The sequence below is a fragment of the Mixophyes fleayi genome, chromosome 1 (genome assembly GCF_038048845.1).
Source record: "Mixophyes fleayi isolate aMixFle1 chromosome 1, aMixFle1.hap1, whole genome shotgun sequence".
Lineage (NCBI taxonomy): Eukaryota > Metazoa > Chordata > Amphibia > Anura > Limnodynastidae > Mixophyes > Mixophyes fleayi.
This window is the reverse complement of record NC_134402.1, coordinates 170,637,254-170,657,475: the sequence shown is the minus strand read 5'-3', so window position 1 is coordinate 170,657,475 and position 20,222 is coordinate 170,637,254. Positions and strand designations below refer to the sequence as shown.

The window sequence follows — 20,222 nt, the reverse complement described above, 5'->3', positions numbered from 1 at the left end:
GGCACCTACACCTAACAAGATAGGGTTGGGGGGGTGGCGCCAGTGCTATTTCTCGCCCAGGGCACTAAAATCTCTGGTTATGGCTCTGCCAGATACAATACGCTGCTTGCTAGGTTAGTAAACACATCACTGTTACACTGTCTGACTGTACAGCCGGAGGTCCCGGCAGCTGTCAAAACTTTAAAAAATAGATTAAAGTTAAAAAAACAAAGCGTGGGGTTCCCTGTCTGGCCCCTATTAACCCTAGTGCTGCCAGCTTACTGCTGGTGAAAATCAGGGAAAAAATTTGCGTGGAGTTTCCCCGACTTTCACATAACCAGCACTGGGTAAACCAGCTGGGGTGAGTGGCACTATAGCAGGGGGACACGCGGCATGGGCATTCCCCATAGACTATAAATAGACCTTGCGGCTGGATTCTATTCAGTAGCGTTGGCCTGCTTGTACACTGTACAAGCAGAAGTTGCGTCGTCTGTAAATTGAGTTTATTACTTTTCTCAAGCATGTTCCGGATATGGATTACAAATATGGGGCTCCTCCTGGGCTGAGGAAAAGAATACTGCAAGCAACAAGGGGGCCTTTTTGGCCAAGAAGAACAGAAGATATCTTTTTGGAATTACAAAATATTTGGGACATTTCAAGCTGGACATTTGGAATTACAATTTATTTGGGACATTTCAAGCTGGACTTTGGAATTACAAAATATTTGGACACGGTTCAAGCATTTTGGGATTAAAAACTGCTGACGAAAGAAGAATTCTGATTGGGAAGTATTTTGGGGTTTACTTATTTTGAATAAATATATGTGGTATTAATGAGGGTGTGTAGTTTTTATTGGGGTTTTATTGCTTTTATTAAAATTGTGTGGTTTAAACTGGGTGTGGTGGGTTTTTTTTAACATTTTTTGTGTGGAACTACGGGTCTCAGCCAGCCCTGCGTGTCAGGGCATGTTAGCACTTGTGGTTCTCCAAGTGCCAGCATGCCCTGGCTGCCATTGGTATGCTGGTGCTTGTAGTTATACAAACATCAGCATGCCCACACTGTTTATGGCAGCCCGGGATGGCTGGGACTTATAGTTCCACAAAACAAAATAGCGTCCCTTTATTTTTTTTACATTATTTTCAGAGCTCTTACCCTACTATCCACAGCCCACAGGGGTAGGAAGAGCCCTAGTGCTTTCAGCACTGGGCTGGTTATTCCTAGAGGAGGGAGAGGGGGGGGGCACTTGTTTTTTTCGGCGGACCCCACTACCTAGGGAATCCAGCCCAGCGCTGAACAGCCTGGAGTTGGTCGGACCTTGATACATTTACCCCCAGATTGTAGGTGGTAGCAGTGAGAGGGAGGGTAGGAAGGAGTGGGGTGATTCAATTAAGCAGCGCCAGTATCCTCATTCATGCATAAGATAACTGAATCCTCCTTTGAATAACAGAAGGGGGCAGAGTCCATATCTTGTTTTTGTGGGTCATGCCTATATAATTAACAAGCACCAAAAGCAAACAAAAATCAAACATTGCTATAAACACACAACTGCATAGCTGTGTTTAGAAATAGAACTAGGAAGTTAGGTCTGATTTTACCAACAACTGAGCATGTATATAGTATGTAAGCTTAAAGTCTGATTTATATTTCCATTTGTCATATTTAGTTTTCAATATCATGATACTGAAATTCCCTTTTAAGGGCACATAAATTACAGTTTCAAAATCGATATCCTACGTTATAGAAGGCTTATAATACAAGTTCACTTATTTTAGAAATCACCTATAAATTCTACCGTCCTTGAACTATTATACTGAATTATTGAAAAATAAAATAAGGATTTAAATTCTTAAATCCCTATCATCAGACATGCTCATGGTAGCAGTAATATGGGGAGATATGATCGCCCTGTTCAGCAGACTTTGAAGAACTCAAATCACGTGACTGCTGTACAACCGATCTCACCGCAGCAACATCACGTGACAAGGTCGTGCAGTGACTGCCTCCTCCCCTTACTCTGCTCGTCCAATCAGATCCTTAACGGCGACTTTGGAGCGAAGTTTGAAAACTACAGAGTAGCGGTTTACCCTCAGGTGTCCTCGTTCCCCATTTCACGGGGAAGCGTTTGAAGTGAACGAGAGTTGGGGGTAGTCCCGATTTGACAAGGGAGCGAGAGTATGTCACGCCACACGAGGAGAAGGTGAGTGTGTCGCAGAGACCGCCCGATGGCGCCATATTGTACCGTCTGTTACATGATAACAGCACAACAGGGATATATACCGTATGCAATGTCACTTTCCTACTGCCTGGCTGAACCATCGTTTGTTTGAGCCGGCCGTTGTCCTGTTGTGAAAGCGCGGACGTCGTTTAGGCCGTTTCTAAGAACGCCGCCCAGCAAATTCTAGTTTTGGACAATATTGTCCCCCTATGACTTACTTGTCATATATATCTTAAACTTTTGTGTCCTACTTCTCTCCCTTTGGTTTACACACAGTACTACACAGACAATAGTGTCATTCTAGCAACTATCAAACATTGACATTCATATCCGAAGCCTTAGTGATTTGAGGTTATGTTCTGTCACCTGGGGTTTATGTTAATCTTAATTTTAGTCTTTTTATTTATGACAACAATAGTTACAGAAAGAAGAAGCTGTGAGAAAAATAACAAATAGAGCTAATACAATGTTAAAACAAGCCAAGATACATGACAAGGCTAATATTGCATGGTAAGGAACAATAATAAAGATAAACATAGAAAATTATCAGCCATAAGGCATTGGGAGAGAGATAGAAAAAAGAAAACCCTTTGTTGTTGGGTATTTAGTAGAAAGGGTTAATTTTATTTTAAATTGGTGCTGTTAATTTTAAAGTCGCAATAACAAAAAATCCTTAACATAAATCACTGTGGCAGGCTATTTGAAGGATCTTGGTAATTACCATTTTTTTCTTGCTTTGTGTCCTTAGGCTTGTATTTATGATTGATCATTTTTCAGTGTTTATGGCAACCACAGTCACATGGCACATGATGGAGAGGCTTTGGAACACCCCTCCAGGCTCTGTTTTCACTCCTTCACCTTTCTCTTCCATTACATGACATGCTGAGATCTGTGAAGCTGTCTGGCAGCCAGACAATGAGGGGGGATTCAATTGTCAGCAACGTGGTGTGCGCACATTGCTGGCATTTACTGTAGGAATCTCCGCTCATTTTTCTTTGCACCTCTATGAGCAGAGATTCCAGCCAGTATATCTGTACAAGGTTTCTCCGTGAACGTTCTGGAGACACCGCGCGCCTGATTGAATCTCCCTCAGTGTGCCGTTCCTGCTCTGTACACTGTGATATGCTCATTCCTCTGTCATCACATGGCATGCTGAGAGCTGTTTGTCCTCCAGAAAGGTATTGAAAAGTTGGTGATGATCTGTAGGAGGACAGCTAAGGAGAATTACTAACATGGAAAAATAAATTATGTGGGATTGCTGCTTTAATGTGACCATAGATTGTGCATTTGCTCAAACATGTACCCAATCAGATTTTATTGGATATGTAAAAAATCATGTCAAAATATGTCACTTGCTGCTCTTGGGTCATCTCATGACGAGAAGAGGAGCCCATGTCTGCCTTGTGCTCTGAATTGTCCAATGCAATTGCATTTCTGCGCCACATCCTTTAACGTGAAAAAATTCCACAGTGGACAGTCTGAATTACAAATCTTAAAAAATACATAAAGCCAGAACAAGTACATACAAGGCTGCAAATGGAGGTGCAGAGCTCACCCAGAGAACCCTCTCATGCGAGCTTAGTCTAGACTCTAGAGGGAGAGGGAAATGCGGACACAATAAGAATTAGTGGGATTTTGCGTGGACATAGGGCTGTAGCTGGTAGAACATGCAGAGAAAGTAGTATCGGCTAAGATTAGATTAGTGAAGAGGTGTGTTTTGAGAGATTACTCGAATAATTGGAAATTGGGGTAGAAGCTTTTCAGACGGAGTAGGCAGTTTCATAAGGTGGTTATCCGAGAGGAGGAGAGGTTTAGTTCAGTGGCAGATTGAAGAGGGCAAGTGGCAGTGTATCTCGTGACAGTCAGTTGTATGAAGGGATAATTGGCTTGAAATGAATTCTGGAGATAATTGAGAGACAGTAGAGGGATTTGCAGAGGGGTGCAGCAAATGAGACAGGAAAATCAGTCTTAAGGGTTTTTTGTAACCTCCTGAATGAGAGAGTTGTGTATCCTGGCAACATTTTAAAGGAGGAGGGAAGCATCCCGTGCAAGGGCCTGGATGTATGGAATGAAGCTGAGGGTGAAGTAAAGCTCATCTTTGATGTATAGGTATTAACTTGCACACTGGTCTAGAGAATTCTAGAGTTTAGATAATACAGTGTTCACCTCAGAACATTTTGCCAGCCTCTTGACATTGAGAAGCATCTGGGTGCGGCAGTTGTAATACTTTGCCGTAATATTGAAATATTTTGGAGGTTATTGCCCACACCTGCCAGCACTGGTCAGACTGTCGACAAGTGGTCTGTAGTACTCACATAGTGCCTGTTCTAATAGAAGAGACTATGATTTATTCTATTATAACTTTGTTGGGCTCCAAAAGTCAGGTGGCATGTAAAAACAGCCGGATGGAGCACCCAGGAAATAGGTTCTGGGGATAACACTGTAATATTTTCATTGAAATGTTCATGTTGAATCCTAAAATGATGTCCTTTCATTAACTTTGATTTTCTTTCAACAGTTTTTTTTTTTTTTTTTTAGTTCTTACTGATTTTTATTTATTGTAGGTTTTTTGTTTTTTTTATACTACAAACCCAATAAAATATTTTGTTAATCCTGGTTGTATTCACCAAGTTTTAAAGCAGCCAAATGACCTTTAGAAACCAAATTATACACAGTTACTGCCTTTAAATTTTCTCTGCTTTGATAAATTTCTTGGATTGTTATTATATTGGTATTATTTTTCCTCCATGGTTTAGTGAGGTTTTGGCATCCTCTGTCATCTCCAGTACGAACAATGCCCTTGCAAGACTTATGGACATCTGGGATGGGCTAGGTATCAAAGAGGAGATGCGTTTGCAGAGAATTGAAGAAGTTAAGAAGCACATTGAGGTGACTACCAGACATAATATTAATGTTTGCATAAAAGAAAAATTGTCATCCCTAGGTATTGTGTATAAGCGAAATAACTTGGATACTACACACAAATAATATACACTAAAGGTAGCATACTCAGATTAGAGTTTAACATTAGATCCCAAGTAATTTTAGTTAGTAATAATCTTCTATGACATGCATGGATTGATCAAATTGACATGGTCCATAACTGGCCCATGTTGCTTCTAGCTAGCTATTTGTGTTTGTTTGTTTTCAATCCGTTTGTGAATGGCCTTGAGGTGCCGCCTGATATCTGGCTGCAAACATTGCTGGCCAATACGGTAAGCAGCCTCCGATCATTTTCTTGCGCTTTGCGGCACCTTACACCAAATTGAATCTGACCCAGTCATGCCCTAAAGTTGACCTTGCAGCTGTAGCTCAGTCTTTCCAATCCAAAGGTAAATCTGGTTAAGGTGAGCAACAGGACACATGCAGGTGCGTTATAGGTAAAGCAAGCTAAAGGGTGTATAACTGGTGCAAATAACTGGCAACAAGTCCTCCTGAGAAGTGAACAAATCATGAAACATGTATTTACAACGTCTCCAGATCTGCACGCAAGGTGCAGTTCTATTGAGTCTGCTTCATCCATATAAGCTGCATGTGACAGGATGGACCGCCTATGCCACCCTGTCTGTTGTTGCTGGAAATCGGCTGGTCTGACTTTGCCACCGTCCCCTTTTGGTATTCCAAATATGCCCCTCCTGTCACAGTAGGAGGAGCCTGCTGCCACCACTGGACTCCTTTATGGCATCCAGAACCATGTTCCTTCTGGGTTACTGTTGCTACTAGTGTACTCTCGTGCTGGTACACTTGGGCTTGTACCCCTGACAGCTTACTGTGGATCAGTGTGCTGTAGATGGATCCCCCTGGCTCCATCACACTGGCCAGAGCTGCTGGGTAGCGGGCAAAGCGGTGGTACTTGGAGCTGGGTCCAAACTTCAGAACAGCTGGAGGACGGATTAGATTTAGGGCCTAATCTGTAGGTCACAGGAATACAGCAATATTGAAGAAGTTGTCAAGCAGGGTTTTGAAGCAGAGTGATGTTTGTTTAGCTCAAGTGTCCTGACAAGGACAGTTCCACTGATTAAAGGTATCAGTAGTCAGGTCAGATGGAACATCAGAATTATACATTTCAGTGTACGAGGGCTCTCTTTTTTTATACGGTTTTAGACTAGTCTTGGCAGGGGGTAAGCCAGCCCCCTGATTAGAGAAGGCTCTGCGCAGACTGCAATTTTTTATTCGATCATTAACGTCAGGAAGTACTCTGATCCTGCATCTAACACAATTTAACTTCCACATCAAACTCATTTCCTGAAATTTCCATCAGATCTCAGGATGTTCTTAGGGGCATATTCAATTGTTGGCGTTACAGCCAAAATGAACGCGCCCCACGCACTATTACTGTCATTATGGTAATAGTGCGCGTAAATACCGTTATTTCGGTACTTTTCTCGCTGGATTTCAGCGCACGGCTCAGGGAGCTGCGAGCTGAAATCCGGCTAGTATTACCATAATAACGGCAATATTTTTAACGCTGCGGACTTATTCAACAATTGAATATGCCCCTTAGGTTTGAAATGCAAATTATACTTAACAAAACTTACACTTCTGTGTTTTGCTACATCATGTGATGTTTACAATATTCAGACCGGTTGTAACACACTTAACAAAAGCCGCTCAGGAACTCACAGTAATGACTTCCTGTGGAGTGTTCAAGTGTTGGTCACTCGCAGAAACTAGACACAGACTGTCTCAAATAAATGCTTATCAGAAATCAAACATACACCTCAGACATGAGTGCATTTCCTCTAGGAAAGTTAAAACAAACAAGTTTCTTCCCTGGTCTCAGAAATAAAGATTTCCCATGCAGAATATACACAATATAAAAAATAAGTGCATTTGCAATTATATAAATAAGCGCCCTGCACCATTTCCTTAAAATAAATTTATACAATAAGTTACTTTAGAAGTGCTCCAGTCACAATGCAGTACATAAACAGCCAATATCCTCCCACTCAGATGAAGAAATACATTCTCCCATAGGAGTAGTTCTATTTTAGAAGCGCAAAAAGAGTACAATACGTTTTGGGCTCCATCCCTTCTTATATTACTTAGGGCATCCACGTTATTTGATATCAGAAACTCACACAGGTCTCCTTGAATTGAAATCAACATTAGCTGCCACATCATAAAAGTAGTAGTCCGATGCCAGAGCTAAGTCGACATCAGAGGCAGTTACTGTTACTGCCACTTGGCATTTTGTTGAACACAAAGGACAGCAGGTTGCATGTGACAAAACTGTGACGGGCTAAAATTTTTTCCTTTTCATTATGCATGTCTATTTGTATGGTAAAAACTGTAAAGAAATATTCTGTAGAATGGTTCGAACTGCCCATTTTGCAAAAAGCCATGTGTTGCCCTGAATTTGCAACTGTTATTATGTAATGTATATCTGGTTGTAGTCAACTTGGCTGAATGATGAATGTATGTAAATCTGTGCATGTAAGTTGATTATATATTAGCAGAGTTTTCAGTTTTTTCCATCAGGTAATTTTTTTTGCCATGCTTTTTTGTATTCAGCATCTTGTCAATTTTTTTTCTCTTTAATTCTATAGGGACTGTTTAACCGCATGATCAATGAAGAAATGGAAATGAAAGAGAGAATTGAAAAAAGTATTCAGGTCTGCAGGAGGGAGATAAAAGCACTGTGCCATGATTTGTCTGTTGATGACTACAAGGTGAGAAAATAAATTTGGCAAACTCATTTACTTTGTAAATCCAACTTTTTGTTATGGTCCGTGTGTGTATTTGTGGACTTAGGGGAGCAAGGCTTTACTTACGATCTCAGGCCAGGTTGCCAATGCTCCTATAAATGATTGATGCCTTACGTTTTGTTAATGCAAGCGGATTAACTTTTTCCTATGAAAAATTTATGCGCTCTTTAGAACATAAATCACTGTGGCAGGCTATAAAAAGAATATTGGAAAGTACCATCTTCCTAGGTTTTCAGGCTTCTATTTATGATTTACACCTCTGCAGGGTTTGCAGTGTCATGTGACTACAATGACAATCACAGTCACATGATATCGTGAGCAAATATAATTTGGATCACCCTTCTGAACTCTGTATTGAAAAATTCCCCCCCACCACCTCTCTGCCTTCACATGACATGCTGTGAGTTTATGACTGGCAGTCATATTGGCCTGCCCTCCAGAGAAATTTTGAAAAGATAATGATTTATAGGAAGACAGCTAAGAAAAATTACTGCAAGATGCATGTTTAAAAGTTACTTAACTTGCTATTTAAAGGAGGAAAAGAAAACTATTAGGATATTAGGGATATTGCTGTCTTCTACATCTCTACATTCCATGTCCAAGCTCCTGGGGGGAAAAAAAACCAAGATAGATATAACTTATATTTATTTATATATATATATATATATATATGTATGGCGCTCCAATGTGTAGTATTGATAGTAATATGGGAAGATGTAATAAAATGCGTACCATATAGATGAAGTCAATGATCGTGTGGTAGAAATGGAGTTCCTCTTCTGAGGTAATCTCTCCCCCTCTCCAACAATAGCGATAATGTGGGTCAAAAAATAGAAAAACGCATATAGTGTAATAGAGTTTATGTAATATATCACCACATGTGATAAACCTCCACCAGAATCAATTGTTAGCCCGGCACCAAATGGGTTAATCTTAAGAGTACACCTCCAAAACACAAACAGCTTATACTGCGTACCAGATGATGTAGAGTGAACTCTGAGATGGCAATTCCCCAGTCAAAGGTCATCCAGGGCGGAAATGGATGAAAATAGACAAAGGATGCAATGTAAAAGTATGAAAATGACAATTTATTAAAACGAGTAGTAGTAACTCACATATAGTAGTAATAACGATGCCAATAGCGACCACAGCTCAACGCGTTTCGTCCTAACACAGTGGGACTTTGCAGCAGAGTTTGGCTGTTCCTCACCCAGTTTCAAGCTGTTTGTTAAATATATAGAGATAGAGAGATGTGTGTGTGTGTGTGTGTGTATATATATATATATATCTCTCATTCATGCATACACTAGTTGGATGGTTGTTTTAGGAAATTGATGCTTGTTAATGTACACTAAAATAGTGTGTATCAATATTTTGCTATTCATTTTTTTTTTCATACTAATTTACTAATTCTCCATGTGTGTGTAACCATGAAGGCAGAAGAGAGTATGACTATTCTTCAGGTTGAGAGAGACTTGAGAGTGAGATTAGAGCTTCTGATGAAAGAGAAGAACAAGCGTCTTGAAGAATTGAAGCTACTGCAGCAAAAAGACCAGGAGCTATGTTCTGATCTCTGTGTTACTCCATATTATATACCATCGGGCAGCATACCGAGTCATAGGCAACTGGAAGAGCTCAAAGACCACATCAAGGTCCAGAGTGAAGAAAAGGTAATTCCAATTGAAACTACATACCAATTAGCATTTGTCACTCGTGGTGAATTGTTTAAATGTAAGGTACCAAATTACTGTTTGAGTAAGTTATCTCACAACATTAACAGATATAGTGAATAATTAAAGAAAGTATCTGAAATGCTATGTGAATACAGGTAATTATCATATTTAAGGAACCAATTGGCTCATTTTAGTAGTGTTCTATTAAATTTGACACATCTCTGAAATTACCTGCAGAATACTCATTTTGTAATCTTCTGCCTATAGAGAAAGCGCCTTCTGGTCTTTTCCACACTTAGAGCTGAAATCCGACAGTGTTTAGAGGAAATAGGACGGCAGCCTGAGAATTCACTCGAACAAGAGGCCATCTGTGAGGATGAAGAGGCTTTCTTCCTCACAACTGAGAATATCAAAGCCCTCACAATTCTAAAAGCACAGGTTTGTTAATTACATGTGTAATAGAAATTGGCAGTTGTATCTTTATCAGATATATATGAACAAAAAACCCATGCAACATGCATCACCTAAATGAACTGCTGAAAGTGTTAACAGAAGTTTTAGCTGTGTGTCAGTGGTAATAGGGAAAGTTATTGCTACAGTTGACCATTGTGTAATAACTTATCACTTACATGAGTTCCCTGACACTGAACAGCTTATTATTTATTAACATTTATATAGAGCCTACATATTATGCAGTGCTTTACAGAAAATAACTAATTCACATCAGTCCCTACCCCAGTGGAACTTACAATCTATAGTCCCCTACCACCCATACACACACGCGCGCTAGAATTAATTTTTCGTGAGAAGCCAATTAACTGACCAATATGTGTCATTGAAGTGTCAGAGAAATCTGGAGGACCCAAAGGAAACTCGCACAATCATGGGGAGAACATACAAACTGCACAGATAGACCCCTGGTTGGAATCGAACCCATGACCCAAGTGTGAAGCAGCAATGCCAACCATTGTGCTGTCCTAAACTTGTTTTGGTTTTTAGTGCTCTTGCCTTTGGGACTCATTCTGTAAATGTAATCACAAACCTGGCACCTTCTCCTGCTATGCATGTATGAATCTGCTGCATTGCTTTGTTAGCTGTTGAGTTGTATCCCAGTATGCTTAGAAAAAACAAATCCTTTGATGCTGAAAGTGACCGTTTAGATCCCACTGGAAAAATAGGTACATCATAACTCATTTTCTTGGTTGCTATTTGTGCTGTTGTAGCTATTGCTTGTATCACTGGGTTTGTGCAGAAATGGTTTGTGACATTAGAGGTAGCTCTAGTCTGTTTAGCACAGAACACTAGTTGATGTCCACCATTACTATTGCATCTGTCTGTAAAGAGGTTAAGGACAAATGGGATGTCGCTGATATTTCTATAGAACAAGCCTCACGCACTTGAGAGTAACTTTTCTCAACAGCCGGTACATATCCATGTCGTCCACTGGATTCCTAGTTGTACTGGCCAGTATGCCAACTTCCCAGAATTGATCAGTTCCTTTGTATTCCAGCTTGAACTCAAAAAGGAGGAACTTTTATCCACACTGAACACAATTAAAGAAAAAGTTACTGTTTTGTGGGATCTCTTGCAAGTTACACAGGAAGAGAGAGAAGTGTGTCAAAAGGCTTCTGGGAGTCCTATTTATGAAGAAATGAAAGTGGTAAGTTGTCTATAGTTGAAATGTATGAAACTGTATTTTTAGATGTCTGTTTGTATTTTACATTTATAATGTATTGGACTTGAATAAAACAACCCAGTCTACCCTTTTTTCCACTATGTATTGTGCAGACTGTCGCAGCAGGTTGTTGCTTTATGCCCTTTATAATGTGAAATTGGTAAACCCAGCTATGTTTATAGCCTTTCAGTGAAGGGTGTTCTCGCATAAATTGTTTGGTATGTGTGTTTGACCTTCTTCATCAAGCCTCTGTTAATAAGCTTGTGTTACTGTGCTCTGCTACTAGTGGGAAAATGAGCTTGCACGACTGAAGGAGCTGAAGTCTGCAAATCTGAAGGAAGTGATCCTTAAAATAAGATTGGAGCTAAAGACCTACTGGGACAAATGTTTATATACCACTGAGCAACGCAAAGCATTTGCTCCATACTACAGTGGTGAGATACAGTGACATTTTATTTTCCATGTTATCAATTCACTTTTATAGGCATGTAGATTGTTGCACTGTTAGCATGTTCAGAAATTGCACACAAAAAACACTGTAGTGATTTGATTCAATACACTGATGAAAACATATACTCACAGACTTTGTCATTGTGGTTACCTACTTTTAATGTATGTGTGTGTGTGTGTATATATATATATATATATATATATATATATATAGTATATATATGTATTTGTGTGTGTGTGTGTGTGTATGTATATATATGTATATATATATATATATATATATATATATATATATATACATAATACATACACAAGTTAACCCGTGCATGATACTCATGCATTCTAGTCAAATCAAGCTACTTAAGGTCTTAAAAAGGTTCTTGTCATGCATTTGGGCCTAGCCCAGGCCTCCTCAGGGGAAGAGCGTTACTTCCCGACGCAAGCGGCCTTTTTAATGTGTGTTCATGAGGTAAAATTACCTCACGAAAATGAGTTTGACCCCTCAACTCATAAATTTAGCCTTTACTACCCCTCCCACGGGGGGAAGGGGGGATGATGGAAGTTAACTGACTTGACTATTCTAATTTTTTTGTCAAATAATGTCAGTATACCAAATTTCAGGTCAATTGGATGAGCCCTTTCTGAGAAAATAGTTTTTTCCACACACACACACTAACGCACGCCTCTACACGTGTGTTCATGAGGTAAAATTAACTCACGAAAATGAGTTTGAGCCCTACCAAATTTCAGCCCTTTTTGAATTTTTTTTCCCACACACACTAAGAATTTAGTAGGTCAGTGTATAACTCTGCCCAGCAGGTGGCGCTTAGTTTTTTTTTTCCACACACAAATGGCACTAAGCATTTATATATTGGATATATATATGTATATATGTGTGAGTTAATAAAGCCAATATACTGAACTGTAAGTGTTTTTCCATCATCTTGGTGTTTGATGTTGTTTTATATCTTTTGATGTTACTAGAGGTGTTCAGCGGTGTTAATGTGAATGTTAAACCACAACGCTTTTGTAACTTTAGCAGGTTCCTGTTTATTTAAAGATAACAGATGAATGCAGTTTCTCACAGTTTCTTGTAGTACAGCAGTAACAGTTGCAGAAATCAGGCAATACAGATTATATGCAGTTTATGCTGGTATATGTGCACTCTCATATAGATATACAGATGCAGGCAGGTTTGCTATACTTCACAGCCGTGCAGCATCTTATATTGTGAGAACAGACTCTCCTCTATTAGGGGAGCCTCCGGACACTGTATGAGGGCTTTTTAGGAACTTGTATATTATGTGCCATGCAGCTTCTATAGCTGCTTCTTTTCCCGTCTCTGTCTGTGAAGTTCGGCGCGAACTTCAGGTTTCGGTGGACTGGGCATGCGCAGTTGTCACACGCCTCACCCGGTAACCTGAATATCATTCATTCCTCATTCCCTGCTTCTTCCCTGGCTGTCAGGTCAGCAATCAGCTTTGCAAATGCGCAGGTAATCATCTCACCTGTGTTGACCTGTCCTGCTCATCCATTGGTTACCTCTCATTTATAAGGCTCCTCCCAAGCACCTCTCAGTGCTGGTTCTTCTCGTCAGACTCCTGGCCTGGAAGCAGCTCATGCACTCTGCTGCTGTAATCACCTATTACCTGCTCCACTCCTAAGTGGTAACTACTGCAGATCATCGCTTTCATCTCTCCAAGTGTGCTGCTGCAAATCGCCTATTATCTCTCTGTGGACTATCACTGAGCATCACTCAGTAATCCTACCCATTTGTTGCTATCTAGTGCCTACATTCTTCTTTGTACTAGGTTCTCTTATCACCGCTCACTGGAAACTCCCCTACAGGGCCACGACCTGCAGGGTGGAAGCTGCTAAGCCCAAATTTCCTTGCGGGAACCTCTGGTGACAACCTTCCACTCTGTTAGATTCCATGCCTATAGGTGAAGTACCATCAATCCCAGGCAGAACAGAAGGATCCTAGTGAATCCTGACAGCATTAGCGCAAATCGGACATTGGAGTCCTGCCCCACTTCTGGTTTCCTCCTAGACAACCGGTGATTACAGCGTTTCTATGGAAACGCGATATAGGAGACGGAGCACAGTGCTCCTAATACCAACAGATGTGAGAATGTATTAAGACACCCATATGTAACAAATCCTGGTTTGGATAAAGTCCTGTCTGCCAATGCAGAGTGGTTTGTTTCCACTTAAAGGAATTTTCCTAAAATTAAATTTTTTTTCAATGTGGTTTTACTGGCATTCATTAAAATAAAAATGGAAAAAATAATCAGTCTGTCCCTTTTCCTCTATCTTACTTGCATTAGTCTAAGTGGTTTTTAGACGTTTCCTGCGATGGGTTACTGTGCTGCTGCCAAAATTTGCTTTTTGGTCAACAATGGCTCTACCATCCATCGAACAGAAACCACAGATCACCTGTAGGCTTCTTGGCTGCAAGGAATATATTGAGAGTCATCGTAATTGAACTATGATTTTCGTTTGATTGGCGAGTCTATGCAGACTGACTAGTTTTGTCTGAAAAGCTGCAGAAGTCTGGCACAGAAGATATATTGATTTTCTTCATAAGCTTTTTTTTTTAAAAAAATCCATTATATGCTCCTATTCAAATAACTGTTCTGGAATGTGCTGTAAGACCTAGAAATCAATTCTGTATGTTTGCTCTGGTATATTAAAATATATTTGTAATACATACATGGCACACCACATACCTAAAGTTTGTTGCTGGGCGCATCAGCTAGGCTAGCTGTGGACTAAGGAGTAGCAGGAAGCTTATAGGGAGAAGTCTGTTTTGTTTTCCTGTGCTCTGTCTCCTAGCGTAAAACATAACACAACGTCTGTTTTCCTACAGTCTCTGAGAAAGGGATTAAACAAATCCTCAAGTGATGTTTTAGTATGTTACATTCATAGGCTGATATTATAGAAGTGCTGCAATACTTTGTCTGGACATGGTCTGTTTACTCAATACAAATGATTCTTTTATGTTGCAGATGACTTTACAGAAGATCTCTTATGCCAGCATGATGAAGAGGTTATCAGACTAAAACTGCTGTATGAGAAATGCAAGTTAATTCTTGAAGCAGTAGCAAAGTGGGAAACTAGCTGGTCACAGTTTCTGATACTGGAGGTAACCCATCTTCTACTGTTTTTGTTGGTTTCGATTGTAATATAACCTATATAATTTTTACATTTTACAGATTAAGCTATGCTAGCATTAAATTGGTGAGACATACAAATACTGTTGCCTTCTCTCCTTTTTGTTCAGGTTGTCAAATCCCCAATCCCATATCATTCCTATTCATGCAACTGAGAAGTTCACAGGGCGTCAGGGCCTGCTCAAGCAGCAGGGAGGATTTTCTGCATGGGTTGTCACATGTTTGGACTTTTGCCAGTGTGCATATAGTGTTAAATGCTGATGAACTGGTTAATTATTATAGAGACTTCAACCAGTGTGCACTGTCTTGTAAGAGCACCACCATGTCAGCGTACAGCCCCTGCACCGCCATCACCAGGCAAATGGTCAGAACTTTAATCCTGTTGCACCCACTAAGTTTTATGGTCCACTGAAGCCTTGACAATACATAAAGGAAGATTAACCGATTACCTTGCTGTATTCTAAAGGTAGAACATAATCTTCCCTTTGCTAAAACAGTTGGAGTGGAACACAGTAGTTTTAAGGTGGACTTTACTACCTCAAAGTGGAAGTATATATCTTGTGGGATATACTAGTGTATATAAGGTACGTTCTCATGAGTTTGAACCACAAAATGACAGCCTTCAATGTGAGTAGGTTGCAGGTCCACTTGAACACACCTTGTAAAGCTGGGGCCAAAACTGAACCTATCCATACATGTTCATAAGAAATTCTCTACAATGTTATCAAATTCCTTAGTGGTGTTAAGACAAACTTTGGCCCTGTCCACGCAATTGTCTTGTGTAATAATGTATTCTGGCCTTTGTGTATTATACTCAGGATAACCTGCAACTTGTTTGGTAGCAGTTAAGTCAGTATTGAATCGTTACTGTGACATTATGTCAATGTATTTGTTTGGCTTCATATAGTTATAAAAACATTCTGGTCCAGCTATCATTTTTAGGCAGTATCTAAAATTGCATCTTGTACTTCATGCAATGTAATATCTGCATCCAGTAATACTATATGTTCCTTGGTATATGCCAATTTCTGAATTTGCTAGGTATTTTTCCCAACTCCACATTTGCTGCGTGATTGTAGGAACATTGCAGAGTGTTTAGGAAAATTCAGACATCTTATCCACTACACAATCAGTAACCATGTCTCCGCCTTAATGGGGGATGGGATTATTTGGGTCCATGCACTCTTCTACACCATGTAAGCAAACAGTTTACTAGACTGAGTACCAGTTTTTCATCAAGAACATTTTACTTTCTCTTTCATCCATCTGGGGGACACTGCTTAACCATGGGGTTTAGTAGGGAGGGGAGGAGTCTGGCACCTAAAGAGTTAACTTTCTTCCTGCTGACAGCATATCCCTCTCACCAATTCCCCACATACCTCAGTTTGAATTGGGTGCCCTAGGAGAAGGGCTGTGCATCAGAAGAGCTCCTCAGTGAACGCTGTTCACTGCGAATAGGTTTTATCTTTCTTTTCAAAGTTTGTTTTGTTGATAGCAGCGAGAGGCTCTGTTTGCAACAGAGCTGACTCGTGGGAGAAGCGCCTGCTAGCGGGGGGCGGCCCCGCAGACAGAGGACGGAAAGCGCTTCTCAAACAGCGGGAAGCAGTCGACAAGAGACTCTCCCTGCTGATAGCAGGACGGGCGCTGTCATTAGGCAGAAAGCGCCATTACTGCTGCTGTTCCCCGGGAGCCAGCTGGAGTGTATCAAGTCCCCTCCTCCTATGGGAGGATAGGGGGAGCTTGAAGGATGGCGTGCTAGTGATAGCGCTGTGCGGGGAACACATTCTAACAGGATTTCCCCTAAATACAGAAAGGGCAGATCGCTGTTAATGAAAAACACAGAAGGAGATTCCAGTGGTAGGGGAATGTGTTGAGAAGCGCCTCTTCCCCCTCCCCCGCTGAGTGAGCACGTGGAAGATCCCTTTTGGCCAGAGTTCAAAAGGAGGACAGATGCAGCAGTCATTTGGAGAGAAGTGCACTGTTGACACATATCTTCCACGCTAAGTATCACTTTGTTTCTTCTGTGTATGCATGTGTATTATAAGACAATGAGGTGTTGAGAACTGTGTTTAAGGAAAACTATAAAGCTCTCCAAACCTGTCTAATCAGAAATACTATGATATGTTAAATAACCTAGTCTGTATTTTCTGATAAAGGTTGTGGAAGTGTTTGGGCGTGCCAAACATATTGTCTGTTCCAAATGTAATGCTAAATGGGCCCAGGTGTTCTGTGCTAATTGCAGTCATTACTGAAAAACCTGCTGCAGCCTTTCAGCTTGGCTAATTATACCTTATACTCTCTATATAGAGGAAAAGGAACAGAAATACTATCTTTTGACTGGTTCATAGATGAATATGTACCTGTATTTTGCGGTGTAGTAGCAAATTGTGAGAAAGATAAAGCAACAGGATTTCACCTAAGTAGAAATCGCTGTTAGCAGAGACACAGAAGGAGATTCCAGTGGTAGGGGAATGTGTTGAGAAGCACCTCTTCCCCTCCCCCACTGAGTGAGCACGTGGAAGATGCCTTTTTGGCCAGAGTTCAAAAGGAGGACAGATGCAGCAGTCATTTGGAGAGAAGTGCATTGCTGACACATATCTTCCCCGCTAAGTATCACTTGGTTTCTTCTGTGTGTATGTGTGCATATGTATACATGTGTATTAACGAAGACTATGATGTGTTGAGAGAACTGTTGTTTAAAGAAAACTAGAAAGTTCTCCAAACCTGTCTTATGTAGTCAGAAATACTATGATATGTTAAATAACTTAATCTGTATTTTCTAATAATTTCTGGAGAAGTGTTTGTGTATATGAGACGTGATTCAGTTTTCTTTTTCTTATGATGGCAGATAAAAGTAAAACAGCACGTACCAAACATATTGTCTGTTCAAAATGTAATGTTAAATTAACAGGTGAACTGCTGGATCAGGGGGGCTCTGTGCTGCTTGCACTGTGGCTCCTCTGAAACTGCAGCCTAAAGACAGCTCCATTCGGACGGTAGAACCCCCCGAATGGGCGGCTACCCTGTCGCAAGGGGTTGATACCCTTGTTAAACTGTTATCGAAACCTGTAGAGATCCCATCTACATCAGTGGCTTCTCAGGGTATAACAGGAGGAATGACATTTTCCCCAGGGGTCTGATTAAATCCCTCCCCAGCCCTCCTAGGGGGATCCCAGATAGGAGAGGTGGGTTGGTCAGCAGTGGCTAAAGGCCTGGACCGACTTAACCAACTTCTGGAGAATTCCAGACATAAACGTAGTATTAAAAGACGTAGACCAGCTAAGGTGCTGTGGTCAGTGTCTGACTCTGAGAGTTCCTCGGAGGAGGAAGGGGAATGGGTGGACGATTCAGACTTGTCCATAATAGTCAGAAGGAAACTCTAGACACCAGGGTATGGACGATCTGGTTAAAGCAGTTCGTCAGACCCTGGGATTTGTTGAAGTGGAGGAGACGCAGTCCTTGGACCGCTCTCTTTAAAAAAAGCGTCTAAACAGGTGGTCAGGTTCCCTCCCTCAGCTGAGTTGAGAGATATGGTAGAGGCCTCTTGGAAATATCCAGATAAAAGGTTCTCTATGCCAAAGTAGTTTGGCTCGTTATATCCTCTCCAACAGGAGGATATGACCCGTTGGGAACAAGTGGCGAAGGTGGATGCGAGATTGGTTCGCCAGACCACACTACCTGTACCTGGGTCAGCAGCCTTACAGGACGCGACCGACCGTAAATTAGAATCCCTGCTGAAGTCTGTCGTCTTGGCCGCCGGTACTAGCCTCAGACCAGCATTATCTGCTACCTGGGTAGCTAGGGCTATGAAAGTCTGGGCAGGGCAGTTAGAGTCCGCTCTGCAGGATTCAGATCTTCAACCTCTGGCCATGCAGCTGAAGGAAGCAGCAGGCTACGTATATGAAGCTGCCCACAATTTGGCCTCCATGTCATCGTCTATTTCGGCTACAGCTATAGTAGCTAGAAGGGCGTTATGGTTAAGGACTTGGAATGTGGTTTCAGAGTCAAAAAAGGCGTTAGAATCCATCCCGTATACGGGTGGGATGCTATTTGGTTTGGTTAGTTGGACTCCTGGATTTTACAGGCTTCAGGGGGTAAGAAGACGTCCTTGCCTGTAGATGCTCCAAAACCTAGGGCTAAGCTTAGGTTCGCTCTTTCAGACAGCCTTTTTACGGGGGCGGGTCTGGCAGAGGCCAGACTACCAGTTCAGGGGCCGTTGGAACCAGGAGACAGTCCCGTAGAGGAAGGTCATCCTTTGCCCCTGCAGCAGGAAAGGCCCCTTCTGCTAAGCTGCCGGATAGACCAGCAGCATGACTACCACCCGCCTCTGGTCACAGAGGGTGGGGTGGGAGGATGACTGCTTGGGTTCACCTAGCAGTAGACAGAGTCCTCGGCGGACGGGTAGGTCCAGGATATCATGATAGAATCATGGGGCCAGTTCGTCTCAAGTTTTCATTAACTGTATTCCTCACTGTCCTTAGTCAAGACAGAGAGAGCTCGTGGCTGCCGATTGGCTTTGTTTAAACAAAGCTATACAGGTTTGGAGGTACCAGAGAAGGAAAGGGTTTTAATCAAACCCAATTGTGGTGCAGAAGCCAGAAGGGTCGTTCAGTCCAGGGCTGAACCTCTGGAGTGTTATAGGGTCACAGGGAATCCCTTGTCTAAGAATGAATTTCTTGGTACTAGTAAGGGACTTAGCACGCAGCAGAATGTTTCCTCCACAGGACAGGTTAAGGTCCCTGATGGAGTGGATAGGCAGAGTCCTGTCAGGCAAGAAGCTGTCAGTACCCAGGTTTTTGGAGCTGCTAAGAAAGATGGTGACATCTTTCGTGACCCTACCCTACGCATGGATCCACCCCAGATGTCTTTGGTGGGACATTCGGAGGAAGCAGGCAGGGGCCTTCTTTTGTTGGAAGTACCAGCGGAGGAAGTAAGTCCTCAGTGGGTGGTTGTTGGAGGACAACCAAACAAAAGGCAGGAAGTCCCAGAGTTCTGCACAAGATCAAGAGATCCACTGACAGTGCAGTGGAAGTCCTAACAATGCCAGTCTTTCTGGTAACTCCAGTAGGGCTACGGAGCCATCTACTGACCCTGGGACCGTTCTTGCATCTAAATCTGAACCGGCTGAATTTGATGGCAGAGCCTTCGAATCCAGTCTGTGGAAAGCGAGAGGGTTCTCGGGGGGTGTGGTAGGCACCCTCCTAAGTGCTTGGAAGCCAGTTTCGGCCAGAATCTGCCACCGCATCTGGCATGTATATATAAAAGGGTGTAAGAAGAGGGCTTACAATTCTAGATCCTTTGGTCTGGCTAGATTTCTGCCTTCTTACAGTGTGGTTTAGAGGCGGAGCT

At 41.6% G+C, this 20,222-nt stretch overlaps 1 protein-coding gene across 2 annotated transcripts in view; it reads left to right on the top strand.

The window, feature by feature from the left end:
• The first annotated feature begins 1,998 nt into the window (after nucleotides 1-1,998).
• Nucleotides 1,999-20,222, top strand: part of LOC142144727 (protein regulator of cytokinesis 1-like) — a 39,592-nt gene continuing 21,368 nt past the window's right edge. The window contains exons 1-8 of one of the 2 annotated variants that reach the window (XM_075203880.1): nucleotides 1,999-2,176; nucleotides 4,951-5,083; nucleotides 7,744-7,866; nucleotides 9,339-9,572; nucleotides 9,843-10,013; nucleotides 11,086-11,235; nucleotides 11,537-11,684; nucleotides 14,709-14,845. In XM_075203880.1, the coding sequence (XP_075059981.1) occupies nucleotides 2,154-2,176; nucleotides 4,951-5,083; nucleotides 7,744-7,866; nucleotides 9,339-9,572; nucleotides 9,843-10,013; nucleotides 11,086-11,235; nucleotides 11,537-11,684; nucleotides 14,709-14,845 (1,119 nt within the window). In that variant the 5' untranslated portion in view covers nucleotides 1,999-2,153. The remainder of the gene's footprint in view (nucleotides 2,177-4,950; nucleotides 5,084-7,743; nucleotides 7,867-9,338; nucleotides 9,573-9,842; nucleotides 10,014-11,085; nucleotides 11,236-11,536; nucleotides 11,685-14,708; nucleotides 14,846-20,222) is intronic. The other variant, XM_075203871.1, reaches the window with a different exon arrangement.